The sequence below is a fragment of the Mirounga leonina genome, unplaced genomic scaffold (genome assembly GCF_011800145.1).
Source record: "Mirounga leonina isolate KUSES-001 unplaced genomic scaffold, KU_Mleo_1.0 Mir_357, whole genome shotgun sequence".
Lineage (NCBI taxonomy): Eukaryota > Metazoa > Chordata > Mammalia > Carnivora > Phocidae > Mirounga > Mirounga leonina.
In genome coordinates, this window is record NW_023270702.1 from 8,654,191 (window position 1) to 8,665,944 (window position 11,754).

General features: G+C 40.1%; 1 protein-coding gene across 3 annotated transcripts; it reads left to right on the plus strand.

Moving 5' to 3' along the window:
• The first annotated feature begins 2,171 nt into the window (after window positions 1–2,171).
• On the plus strand, window positions 2,172–11,422 carry GAR1 (GAR1 ribonucleoprotein). 3 transcript variants are annotated; one of them, XM_035030271.1, is made up of 7 exons: window positions 2,172–2,432; window positions 2,794–2,997; window positions 4,435–4,589; window positions 5,026–5,085; window positions 9,388–9,526; window positions 10,675–10,746; window positions 11,113–11,422. In XM_035030271.1, the coding sequence occupies exons 2-7, from the start codon at window positions 2,802–2,804 to the stop codon at window positions 11,124–11,126; spliced, it is 636 nt and encodes a 211-aa protein (XP_034886162.1). In that variant the 5' UTR covers window positions 2,172–2,432; window positions 2,794–2,801; the 3' UTR covers window positions 11,127–11,422. The 3 variants fall into 3 exon arrangements, with proteins under 3 accessions (XP_034886162.1, XP_034886160.1, XP_034886161.1); XM_035030269.1 differs by having other exon boundaries at window positions 2,173–2,432; window positions 2,790–2,997; XM_035030270.1 differs by lacking the exon at window positions 2,172–2,432 and adding an exon at window positions 2,445–2,577 and having other exon boundaries at window positions 2,790–2,997.
• The last annotated feature ends 332 nt before the right edge of the window (window positions 11,423–11,754 follow it).

An 11,754-nucleotide genomic window follows, 5' to 3' on the forward strand; every position in this document is an offset into this window, starting at 1 on the left:
ATCACATAGAGGACCTACTCAATGGAAAGATTTTACTTTAGACTTGTTGCTAAAGGAAATGGGGAGCTATTTGAGGCCTTGAGAACGGCTATGGCATGAGTAAACTCTTTTAGTTAGGTCAGTATGTCATCACATGCAATACAGATGGAAGAAAAGTTAAACATGGAAGCATTTATTCTGGACTTCTGAATTCTTGTAGATTAAATTGAGTGATTTAGGGTAGAAATTAACACAAGGAAGTGTGGTAGTGACAACAAGAGGCCTGTAATGACAGCACAAAGCTATCTTCCAAGGAATTAATAGAAATTGATAGCTTTGGAGAAAAGAGACCAATCAAGGCTGGGGTGGGGATAGTGATAGCAATGATAGAGGAGAGTGCTCAAAAGTCTGAGTTCAAAGATTCAGACACCAAGAGTATGATGCTACCACGAGGGTTAACAGGGAAGGGGAATGATGTACAATTTGGGAAGAGTAAAGATGGAGGGTGGGGACAGAAGGACTGAAGACTCTGAGAATCTAAGGTTCTACTTTGTTCCCGTAACTGGCTGGTAAAGTTACTTCACCTCTCTGAATGTTAGTGCCTACTGACAATAAGTAAAATAAAGGGGCACCAAGTAATCCTGAAGGTCTTGTAAAACTTCATTGATTTCATCACAGTGAGTTAGAGGTAACAGTGGACACCAAATGGAGCTAAACACCGAACATGAAAGTTAAATGAAGTAAAGCAAAATAGGGCAGGAAGTTATGAGTAGTTTTCCATACTACGTACAGAATTTAAAGTACATTTACCAAATCTGAATAAAAAATAAATTTATCAAGTTCCTTTTATATGTAGGATTGTTAGGGGTCTTCTCAAGAAGCTTATACATTGGTGTAGAAGACATATTGTGATTTCTAGTATTTCATAGTTGTTTACAAAGTTTTTGCCGAATCAAAACAGCCCTGTGAAGTAGGTACCAATCTCTGCCCTTTCAAAGAAGAGGCGGTCTACTCCGTCAAATACCAAGGTAAGGTCTCAAAAGATTCTGGTGTAGGGGCGCCTGGGTGGCTCAGTTCTTAAGCGTCTGCCTTAGGCTAGGGTCATGATCCCAGGGTCCTGGGTTCGAGCCCCACATCGGGCTCCCTGCTCCGCGGGAAGCCTGCTTCTCCCTCTCCCACTCCCCCTGCTTGTGTTCCCTCTCTTCCTATGTCTCTCTCTGTCAAATAGATAAATAAAATCTTAAAATTAAAAAAAAAAAAAAAAGATTCTGGCGTAAGAGACCAACCAAATTTAACAAATAGATCACTAGCTTTCTTTGGAAGAGAAATTTCATTGGAAGCTGAAATTAGGTATCAAGGGCTTAAAGAAAAAAGGGGAAGAGGAGCTTGCAGCATAGATGGTCCAGAGCCTGTCAGCGCTAAAAACGTACTGGACAGGGACGCCTGGTTGGCTCACTCGGAAGAGCCTGCCACTCTTCATCTCCCGGTTGTGTGTTGGACCCCAGGTTAGGTGTAGGGATTATTTAACTAAAGCGTGTTAAAAAAAAAAAAAAAAAAAAAAAAGCACTTGACAAATTGAATAAACTATTTGGTGCAAAAGAGTTGTGAGTTGGAGCCCCACGTTGGGTTTAGAGATTATTTAACTAAAGCGTGTTAAAAAAAAAAAAAAAAAAGCACTTGACAAATTGAATAAGCTATTTTGTCACATAAAATACACTTTTAAAGAAAAAATATTTTTAAAGGAAAGTACACACATACACGCATTTCTTTCTTCCTTTAACTGGTGAAACCATAGGAGAGAAGGACAGGCACAGTTGCGCTCACAATCGTGCGTACGTCAAGAGGTCCGGAAGAAACGAGCGCTCAAGAGAACGCAGGAAGCCCTTGCACTGGGTTACGACGCCACCAGATCCACCTCTGGGTAGAGCGCAGCTGAAAACTCCTCAGAGATGTGGGCGGCACAGTTGTCGCGGCTGGCAACGAACTGACGAACGAGGAGGCCATTCTGCAGCCTGAAAAGCCAGGGCTCACGGCCAGTCCCCAGCCCCCTAGAACCGCCAGGCCTCCGGGAAAGGGGGCGGATCCCTAACGCCAGCCATCTCCCAGGGCAACACCGCGGCGGCACTTCCTGCAACTTCTTGGATTCAAAGGACGCCACTATTATACGTCATTTCCTACGGAGGACTAGGCAAGTTGACCTGACTTTCGTGAACTAGTGTTTAAAGTTAGACAGTACTGCTGCTCTTCCAGCGCTGAAGGCTGTTTTGGAAAGGCGACAGCGCCCCGGGTTCTGCCGGTGACTGGCTTTTTTGTAAACCAGTCGATCGAGTTTCTTGTCCTCCCCCCCGCCCCCCGCCACCGTGTGCGGGTACGGTGGCCGGGGAGGCTCGTGTACGGCGGAAGTACCGGGGGAGTGGGTGTGCGCAGCCGGGCCGGACGTGCACGTGGCGCCGGTGAGTTGCGGGAGGGAGCGGAAGGATTCGAGAATGGCTGGACCCGGAACCCAGCTGCGGGAGGGAGGGAGGGAGGAAGGGAATGCGGCGTGAAGACCTTGCTGCCTGCTGGGGGAGGAGGTACTAACCGGGGGCGACGAGGCTGGTGAGTGGTCGGTCAGCGCGCACGGGGCTCGGGGGAGGTGACCCTCCTCACCCTTCGGGTTCGTCTCTGGAGGCTTGGCCGTGCGTGAGGTGGCAAGGTTGCTGTATTTATTATTGCCGCCCTGTATGGTGTTCTGTCCGTGGCTCAGAGGGGTTAGGTGGTGTACCCAGAGGCCACAATGACCAAAAGGTACGCACTGTTTTTCTCACCAGGTAGAGTTGAGCATGTCTTTTCGAGGCGGAGGTCGGGGGGGCTTTAATCGAGGTGGCGGCTTCAATCGCGGCGGCAGCAACAACCACTTCCGAGGTGGAGGCGGTAATTTCAGAGGCGGCGGTGGCGGCAGAGGAGGATTTGGACGAGGAGGTGGCCGCGGAGGCTTTAACAAAGGCCAGGACCAAGGACCCCCGGAACATGTAGTTTGTATGTCGGCTTCAAAGCTTAGCCTACTTGGGGGCGGAGGTTGTGGGTTTAAGTTCGGGGACTACTTGCTGAAAGATAACTCTAGCAGCTCTCGGACGGAAGTCGCTGCTTGGTTGGGGAGTCAGGTCTGAAGATGCTGTAAACTGACTTAAAATAGTGCTGTAATGTAGAGGGAAGATCAAGAAAGCAAAAGAACACTTAGAATGCGTCATGGAGGTGGAAATGGAGCTTGGGCTGAAAGGAAGTTATTAAGTAGGTAATACTGTGTGTTTACTCCTGTTGTTCCCGATTTACAGGTAAGAAAACAGTGATTCAGAGTTAGGTTTCTCATAGTAATAAGTGATCAGTTGGAGATACAAAGCCAGGTTTCCTGACTTGAAAGCCCGTGCTGTCAGTTGCTATTCATAAGTAAGAGAAGTGTGAAAAAAAACTGCTTGGAAGGGAAACCACAGAGGGAAAGCCAGAAAAAGACCTAATTAGAGTAGATTTGAAGTAATTATCAGTGAGGTGGATAGAAGTCACGGAAAGTGAGACAGATTTGACAGTGGAAACCCTACATCAAAAAGGAGAAAGGAGGAAGAGACATAAAGAGATACAAAGATGAGGTTGGATCAGTGTGCAGCATGGTTTGAAGAGTGCAATGGCTAGAGTCACAGGTCCTAGCCCACAAGCATGCAACAGTCCGTGCATGATGCACTGTGAGGGTGGTGGACGTCAAAAAAAAGGAAGGGTTTGATGGGAGAGAGATTTCAGTGGAAACAAACTCAGTAGAACTTGGTTAATACTTGGGAATAAAAGGTACCAGGCTTTGAACCTGGGTGATAGTGATAAAGAATTGGTTTTGCAGGGATGTAATGAGTATTTTAGTTGGGGTGACAGTCAGAAATAAAGGTAGTTATTTTGAGATTCCACACTTCCCTGAAAAAGAGTGAAGAGTCATTGGTGAAGAGGTGGTAGTGGGAAGTTATAAAAGGGGAGGAAAAAAAGGAGAACAAAGACTAATTTACAGATAGGGACTGGGGAAACGAAAAGAGACAGTAGAATGTAAGCATAGTGTTTAATAATAATAGTTATTGTTCTAATAAAACAGCTGTTATAGGTTGGCATTAATGTATCAGGCATTTTTCTAAGCACTTGCCATTTATTATTGTGTTTATTCCTCATAATACTATATGTTAGGTGTTGGCACTGTTATTAACCCTTATTAAAGATGAGGACACTGAAGCAGAGAGAGAAGAATCTTACCCCAGGTCACATAGCTAGTGTGGAGATTTTTGGCTTTTTTTTTTTTTTTTTTTTTTTTGCTGTTTGCTTTTTGCCTCAGAGGAGAACAGGTAAAGTGAAATCCCAGGTACCCAAGAAGAAAGCTTCCAGATGATGTTGGTCAATATCATTTGAAATTGTTTTATATTTTAACATTTTCTTGTCCTGTTTCAGTATTGGGAGAGTTCCTGCATCCCTGTGAAGATGACATAGTTTGTAAATGTACTACAGATGAAAATAAGGTGCCTTATTTCAATGCTCCAGTTTATTTAGAGAACAAAGAACAAATTGGTAAAGTGGATGAAATATTTGGACAACTTAGAGATTTTGTATCCTTTTTAATTAGAAGACCCAGTGATCTCATTGGAAGGTTACCATTTGCTTTTTCTGGAGCTAAGTCTTGATTTAATTAGACTTCCTGCTTCACTAAATTGGACAGAGTATTGCTAAGATTGGACCAAAGAGGAGAATGTATTTCCCATATTGAAAAGAAAGACCCTGTAAGAGTGACTTCCTTTTTGGAAGGTTTTAGAAATGATAGACATTTGGATAAGTGCTACAGGATTAAGGTACTTTGCTTTGATTATGATGATGCCACTGGAATAGTGTGGAATTAGAAGTTTTAAAAACAAAAACTTCATTTTTTTCTTGGAAACTCATTTTTTACCTTTCCTAAATATTCTCATATAACCTTGTTTTTAAAATTACATATGAATTCAGAAGGTTACCTTCCTTGATCTTCTTTTTCCTTAATATAACTAATAGTATTTTTCTGTTAAATTGTCTGAAAATATGAAGGCATCTTCCTTTAAAAAACTGCAGAAGGTGAGTCAAGCTTATAATTAGGATCTTTGGTTTAATAAGTGAATGACCTTCCTTAGGACAGTGCTACTTAGAGCACTTGAGATTCCCCCAGTGTATCACTAGTGAAGCTCTTAAATTGAGATGTTCTGTATTTTAGATGTTGAACTTACTGATCTTTAAAAGTAATTTATTTAATATTTAATATTTAAAAATAAATATTAACAAATTCTGTAACTACTATAATATGTTTTTTAGTTTATGTAAAACTCTTACTGGAAAGCTTACATGACCAAACATTCTAAGTAAAACGTTAAATTGTGAAACATTAATTTGGGAGAAGCCAGACATTAAATGATTTCACAAATATTTCAGTAACATTATGATATATGCTGTGAAGGAGATATACAGATTGCTATGAAAATGTTAGTAGTGGGACCAAATTTAGTATATTGGATTTCTGAGGAAGTAAACTAGAAGGCGAGACCTGAAAATTGACTAGGGGTGATTCTCAAACCTCGTTGCTCAACAGAATATCTAGGGGAGCTTTTTTTTTTCTTTAAAAAAATTTTTTTTTTTTTAAGATTTTTATTTATTTATTGAGAGAGAGAGAATGATAGAGAGCATGAGAGGGTGGAGGGTCAGAGGGAGAAGCAAACTCCCCGCTGAGCAGGGAGCCCGATGCGGGACTCGATCCAGGGACTCCAGGATCATGACCTGAGCCGAAGGCAGTTGCTTAACCAACTGAGCCACCCAGGCGCCCTCTTTTTAAAATTTTTTTATTAACATATAATGTATTATTTGTTTCAGGGGTACAGGTCTGTGATTCATCAGTCTTTTTTTTTTTTTTTTTAAAGATTTTATTTATTTATTCATAAGAGAGAGAGAGAGGCAGAGGGAGAAGCAGGCTCCCTGCCGAGCGGAAAGCCCGATGCGGGACTCGATCCCAGGACCCTGGGATCAAGACCTGAGCTGAAGGCAGACGCTTAACCATCTGAGCCACCTAGGCACCCTGTGATTCATCAGTCTTAACACAATTCGCAGTGCTCACCATAGTACATACCCTCCCCAACGTCCATCATTCAGCTGCTCCATCCCTCCCACCCCCCTCCACTCCAGCAGCCCTCAGTTTGTTTCCTGAGATTAAGAGTCTCTTATAGTTTGTCTCCCTCTCTGGTTTTGTCTTATTTCATTTTTCCCTCCCTTCCCCTATGATCCTCTGTCTTGTTTCTCAAAATCCTCGTATCAGTGAGATCATATGATACTTGTCTTTCTCTGATTGACTTATTTCACTCAGCATAATACCCTCTAGTTCCATCCATGTCGTTGTAAATGGCAAAATTTCATTTTTTTGATGGCTGCATAATCCATTGTATATATACACACCACATCTTCTTTATCTACTCATCTGTTGATGGACATCTTGACTCTTTCCATAGTTTGGCTATTGTGGACATTGCTGCTATAAACATTGGGATGCACATGCCTCTTCGGATCACTACATTTGTATCTTTGGGGTAAATACCCAGTAGTGCAATTGCTGGGTAGTAGGGTAGCTCTATTTTCAACTTTTTGAGGAACCTCCATACTGTTTTCCAGAGTGGCTGTACCAGCTTGCATTCCCACCAACGGTGTAGGAGGGTTCTCTGGGGGAGCTTTTATGGTCATATATTTCTTGGTTCCACTCTTAGAAATTTGAGCCAGTAAGTCTTAGGTAGGGATCAAGATTCAATTGTAAAAAGGCAAGCTCCTGGATAATTTTCATGTAGTTAGGCTAGCACTGGGGAATCACTACTAGTCAAAGAGGTGGGAAGAGAAAACAGTTTGTACAAGTCTCTGAGACAGCCAATTTAAGGATCTGAAAAAGGCAGAAGTATAGCTCAAACATAGAACATTTAAGAGAGACTAGAGAGGTAGATAGGGGATGGGTTACTTAAGGCCTCCCTCCAGGTCGTGGGAAAGAGTTTAGATTTTAGTTTTAGTTTTGTTTTTAATATTAGGATAAATACAGTTAAGTTATATTAAAAAAGAGCACTGGAAAAATAAAAGAGCACCCTGGAAATGGGTTAGTACTGTGGTCGGAGACTTGCATTAGTCCCAGAGGAGATGATATTTTGGACTAGGGTAGTCGTGACAGTGGAAATGGAGAAAAGTGGATGGATTTATGAGAGAGATACAGGAAGTAGCATTGAAAGATCTTGGTAGTTGATTAATAGTTGAAGTTAAAAATACCATCATCTGGGGCGCCTGGGTGGCTCAGTTGATAAAGCAGCTGCCTTCAGCTCAGGTTGTGATCCCAGGGTCCTGGGATCGAGCCCCACAGCTGGTGGCTGGCTCCAGGCTCAGCAGGGAGTCTGCTTCTCCCTCTGCCCTTCCCCCTGCTCATTCTTTCTCTCTCTCAAATAAATAAACAAAATCTTTAAAAAAAAAAATCACCATCTTTCAGATGTCTGATTTCAGCATCTTTGTGGATGGTGTCACCATGTACTGAAATGGGGAAACATTGGAGGAGAAGGGGATTGGGGGAAGATAGTGAATTCAGTTTTAGACATAATGAGTTTGAAGCACTTATGAGATATTCACATAGTTAGGAGCTCAAAGGAAGAGCCTGGATTAAAGATGGAATTGGAAGTTGTCCTACAGACAGTATATGGTACAGTCTAGGAAGAAAGAATGAGAAAAAGAGCTTTAGGATACCTCCTAAATTTATATATCCTTTGGAGACTGAGAAATAACACCAGTAGAGGAGGAGGCAAACCAGGAGAGTTTCATAAAAGTGGTTATCACCAAATTCAGAACAGAAATGATCAGCTGTGGCAAAATGCTGCTGCAGAGTGTTCTTTGGATTTAGCAACAGGGAGGGCAAAAGGTCATGGAGCCAATGGAGTGCTGGGCCCAGAACCCAGATTGAAATAGGAGATGAGATGGGGATAGTGCCTTGCTGCTGGCATAAGGCTGCTACTGGCTGTAGAAACCCTGGCAAGGACCCACTGGGAAATTGAACTGCTTCAGGTGGGCCTGAGAGCCAGGCTTCTCAATTAGTGACCTGAAAAAAGGAATTTGCCTGCGATAGCCACTAAAATTCGATCTGGATGACTGCCTTTTCTCACAGTATTATTTATTTGAGGATTTTTTTTTGTTTTTTTTAAAGATTTTGAGAGAGAGCAAGAGCAGGAGCGGGGATGGGGGCCGTGGGGATACAGAAGGAGAGGGAGAAGCAGACTCCAGGCTGAGTGGGGAGCCCGATGTGGGACTTGATTCCAGGACTCTGAGATCATGACCTGAGCCGAAGGCAGATGCTTAACTGACTGAGCCACCCAGAAGCCCCTGCGGATTTATTATTTAGTGTTTTTTATCACAGATGCTAAATTGGTAAATTCTACTTCTCCCCTTTTTTAGATTCACTGTTCAGGTTCAAGTCTTCCTTATCTAGCCCAGGCTGTCTAATTGAATTTTCTGTGATGATGGAAATACCTGCCTAGTACAATAGCCACTAACCATTTGTAGCTACAGAACACCTGAAATACGGCTAATGTAACTCAGGAACTGAATTTTTAATTGTTAATTAAATAGCCAATGTGGCTTGTGGCTGCCATATTGGGCAGTGCAGAGCTAGACAGTATTTTTGGGAGAATGTGCTCTGAAGGGAAGAATGATAAGGTGGTATCTAAAGAGGAATTCAGACATCTATAAGTAATACATTATCATTTGAAACTCCTTATGCGTGTTTTATGTAAAATTGTGAAATATACCCTGTTATGGTTCATTATTATGAAAAATAACCTCTTTAATCCCAAATAATAGAATGGGTTTAGTTTATGCATATCCTTTACCACTTTGTATGTTCAGCAAATAGTTACTGATTTGATCCTTTATTCAGGTTTTGAAATAACTAGTGTGTCTGTACTTCATTGTGAATTTTAATGTTAAATTTTTAATAGTTTTCATTTTAGGGTAATTCTGTTGAGTGAAAAGGTAGTTAATTTTTCGAAGACATCTATTTATAAATATGAGAAATGAGATTGAATTGGTCTTGGTTTTTATTTATATGCCTGTATTGCTTATTGTGTGCAAAGTATGTGCTTTGTATACATTACTCTTGATCTTAACAAAGACTGTGGGGTGTAGGTACTTTATTCTCTTCATTTGATAGATCAGAAAACTAAGGTACAAAGAAATTAGGTCTTTACCTACGGCTAGCTACACAGTAGTTAATAGGGTTGGGATTTGAACTCAAGCAGATTTGAGTCTAGTGTGTAGATTCTTCATGATTATGCTGTTCTACTTCCTAAGTCATCGCACTAATTGTTTCTGTTATACTTCCAGTTTTATATAGACCCATATAAACTGCTACCACTGCAGAGGTTTTTACCTCGACCTCCAGGTGAGAAGGGACCTCCAAGAGGTGGTGGCAGGGGAGGTCGAGGAGGAGGAAGAGGCGGAGGTGGCCGAGGTGGTAGAGGTGGTAAGTTACTTTTGGGGGAAATTTTCTAATGAGATTTCAAAGTTGCAGCCAATTCATACAGTATAATTTAATTTTTTATATAGGCAAACCTCCTTTATGCTTATTTATTTTTTTTTAGAAAAGCTATTTTCAAATCTTGGCAGATTGCCATAGTAATAATGCTCAGTTTCAATAACTTATTTAAGAAAAATCTAATAAAATATAATTTTGAGAGATTTTATCTCTTTGGGGTTATTCATGTTTTGTTGAGCATTTTATAAAGTATAAGATTATCTTGACTGAATTTTAGTTTTTTAGTTAATATTACTGGGTGTTGATTATATGCTGTGAGCTGGTCATATTCTTTTAATATTCACTAAAACCTTGTGAGATAGGTGATAGCCTTATTTTAGATGAGGAAATGGGAGGCTTACAAAAGTTAATTTGCCCTAATCAAACAATTGGCCGTCTAAAAATAAAATCCCTATCTTCTGATGTCATGTCAAAGACTTCCCCAAAAATTCATTGCTTTGATTTCAGTATTTTGGTATATGTATTTCCTTGGAGTTTTGGTACATTGATCATTATGAACAGGGTTGGGAATAAGGTGCGGTGTAGTGTAGAGTATACCTAGATCTGTGAGTAGTGGTATGGTGGGTGGGTGACAGGATGATGGCAGAGCCTAAGTGGTTAGGAAGGGGAGCCGAAAATTGGTTGGATATCTTCTGTTCCTGAAGCAGAAAGGAGAGAGAACTCTTTTTTCACCTTTGCCTTTCTCAATTTAATTATTTCATTCTAAATATGCTTTTTTGGGTCCAGATAGCTAGGAGATAATCTCTTTAAGAAATCTGAATATATGTGTATTAAATATTTTGAGAATCTAATGATTCATTCCCATTCTATATTCAGTCTCATCTATAACACTGAAAAAAATTCACTCCCCCTAGCTGCTACCCTTGGTTCTTAGGATAAAATGCCTTAGTTCAATCAAAAAAGTAAGCAAAAGTTGAGGTACTCCTACACTTAACAGTAGGGCTAAATGGAACTTTAACAAGCTTTTGTAATTCATTAAAACAGAATACTTTTTTAAAAAGTTGTAATGTAGGGTGTTAGGCTTATCAGAATAGCATAGGCTACAGTAGTTTTATAAACATTTCCTTTATTTTTAGGTGGTTTCAGAGGTGGAAGAGGAGGTGGAGGTGGAGGCTTCAGAGGAGGAAGGGGTGGTGGTGGTTTCAGAGGTGAGTGTGAAAAAAAAAATCTTTGAATCACTGAATTTCTGAATTGGTATTATCTACCATTGTAAATTTTTATTCAGTCTTATTTTGGTTTCCCAAGTATATAGAGCATCATTGCTTTAGCCTAATTTATAGCTTTATTTTTATATCACTTTCTTACTTTCCCCTTTGAATTTTTTCACCTACTTCTAATTTGTTTTGCTGTATTAATTTGAAAAATTAAAAGGTGTGTAATATGAATGACAGTTAAATTTGGTAAATTGGTTGTCTAACCAGTATAAGAAGAGATTTTAAACTTGCGATTTCGGGTATAGTGCTATTAAAAATTTATTTTCTATAGCCTTAATACTTTCATTTTCTCTTAATCAGGGAGAGGACATTAAGTGTAACAGTTGACAGAGAAACTTCCTGCATGATCTACTTCTGTGGATAAGAAACTTGTTTCTTGAGCAAGTCTCGAAGAACTGGTCATTTTCTGACAGTGGGACTGGGACTAAAATGACAACGCCATGCAAAAATGAGTGCAACAGAATAGGCAATTTTGCTCTAAAAGAGTATGAGCAAATGTTTTAATGTTTTGTACAATGCTTGGAACTTTGTGGGTGCTTAATAAATGGGCAGTTTTCATTTGAAGCATACTTGGAATTTTTAAAATAAAATGTTTTATTTCTTTAAGTTATAACATAGTAGCTGTGTTTATTAAAACAGAGCTATTTTTTAAGTTAAAAGGAATAACTAAGCTTAAACTCAGTGGATTTCAGGTAGGAAAAATGATTTGTTTGCATATATAACTGATCTTTAAAAAAGTAGGTTAGGGGAACAGTACTTTAACGTTATTTATAAATTAACACCCCCTTTCAAAATCTTTGCCTTTTGTATATGAAAACATCAGCACCTTTTATTTCATTTCACTTGTGTACGTTAAGAGTTACTAAAGCAGTTTTTTTAATTTCAATTAATAATTGATTAGCAAATTTTAGTGTTGATTATGAACCTATTAAAGTTGGAACA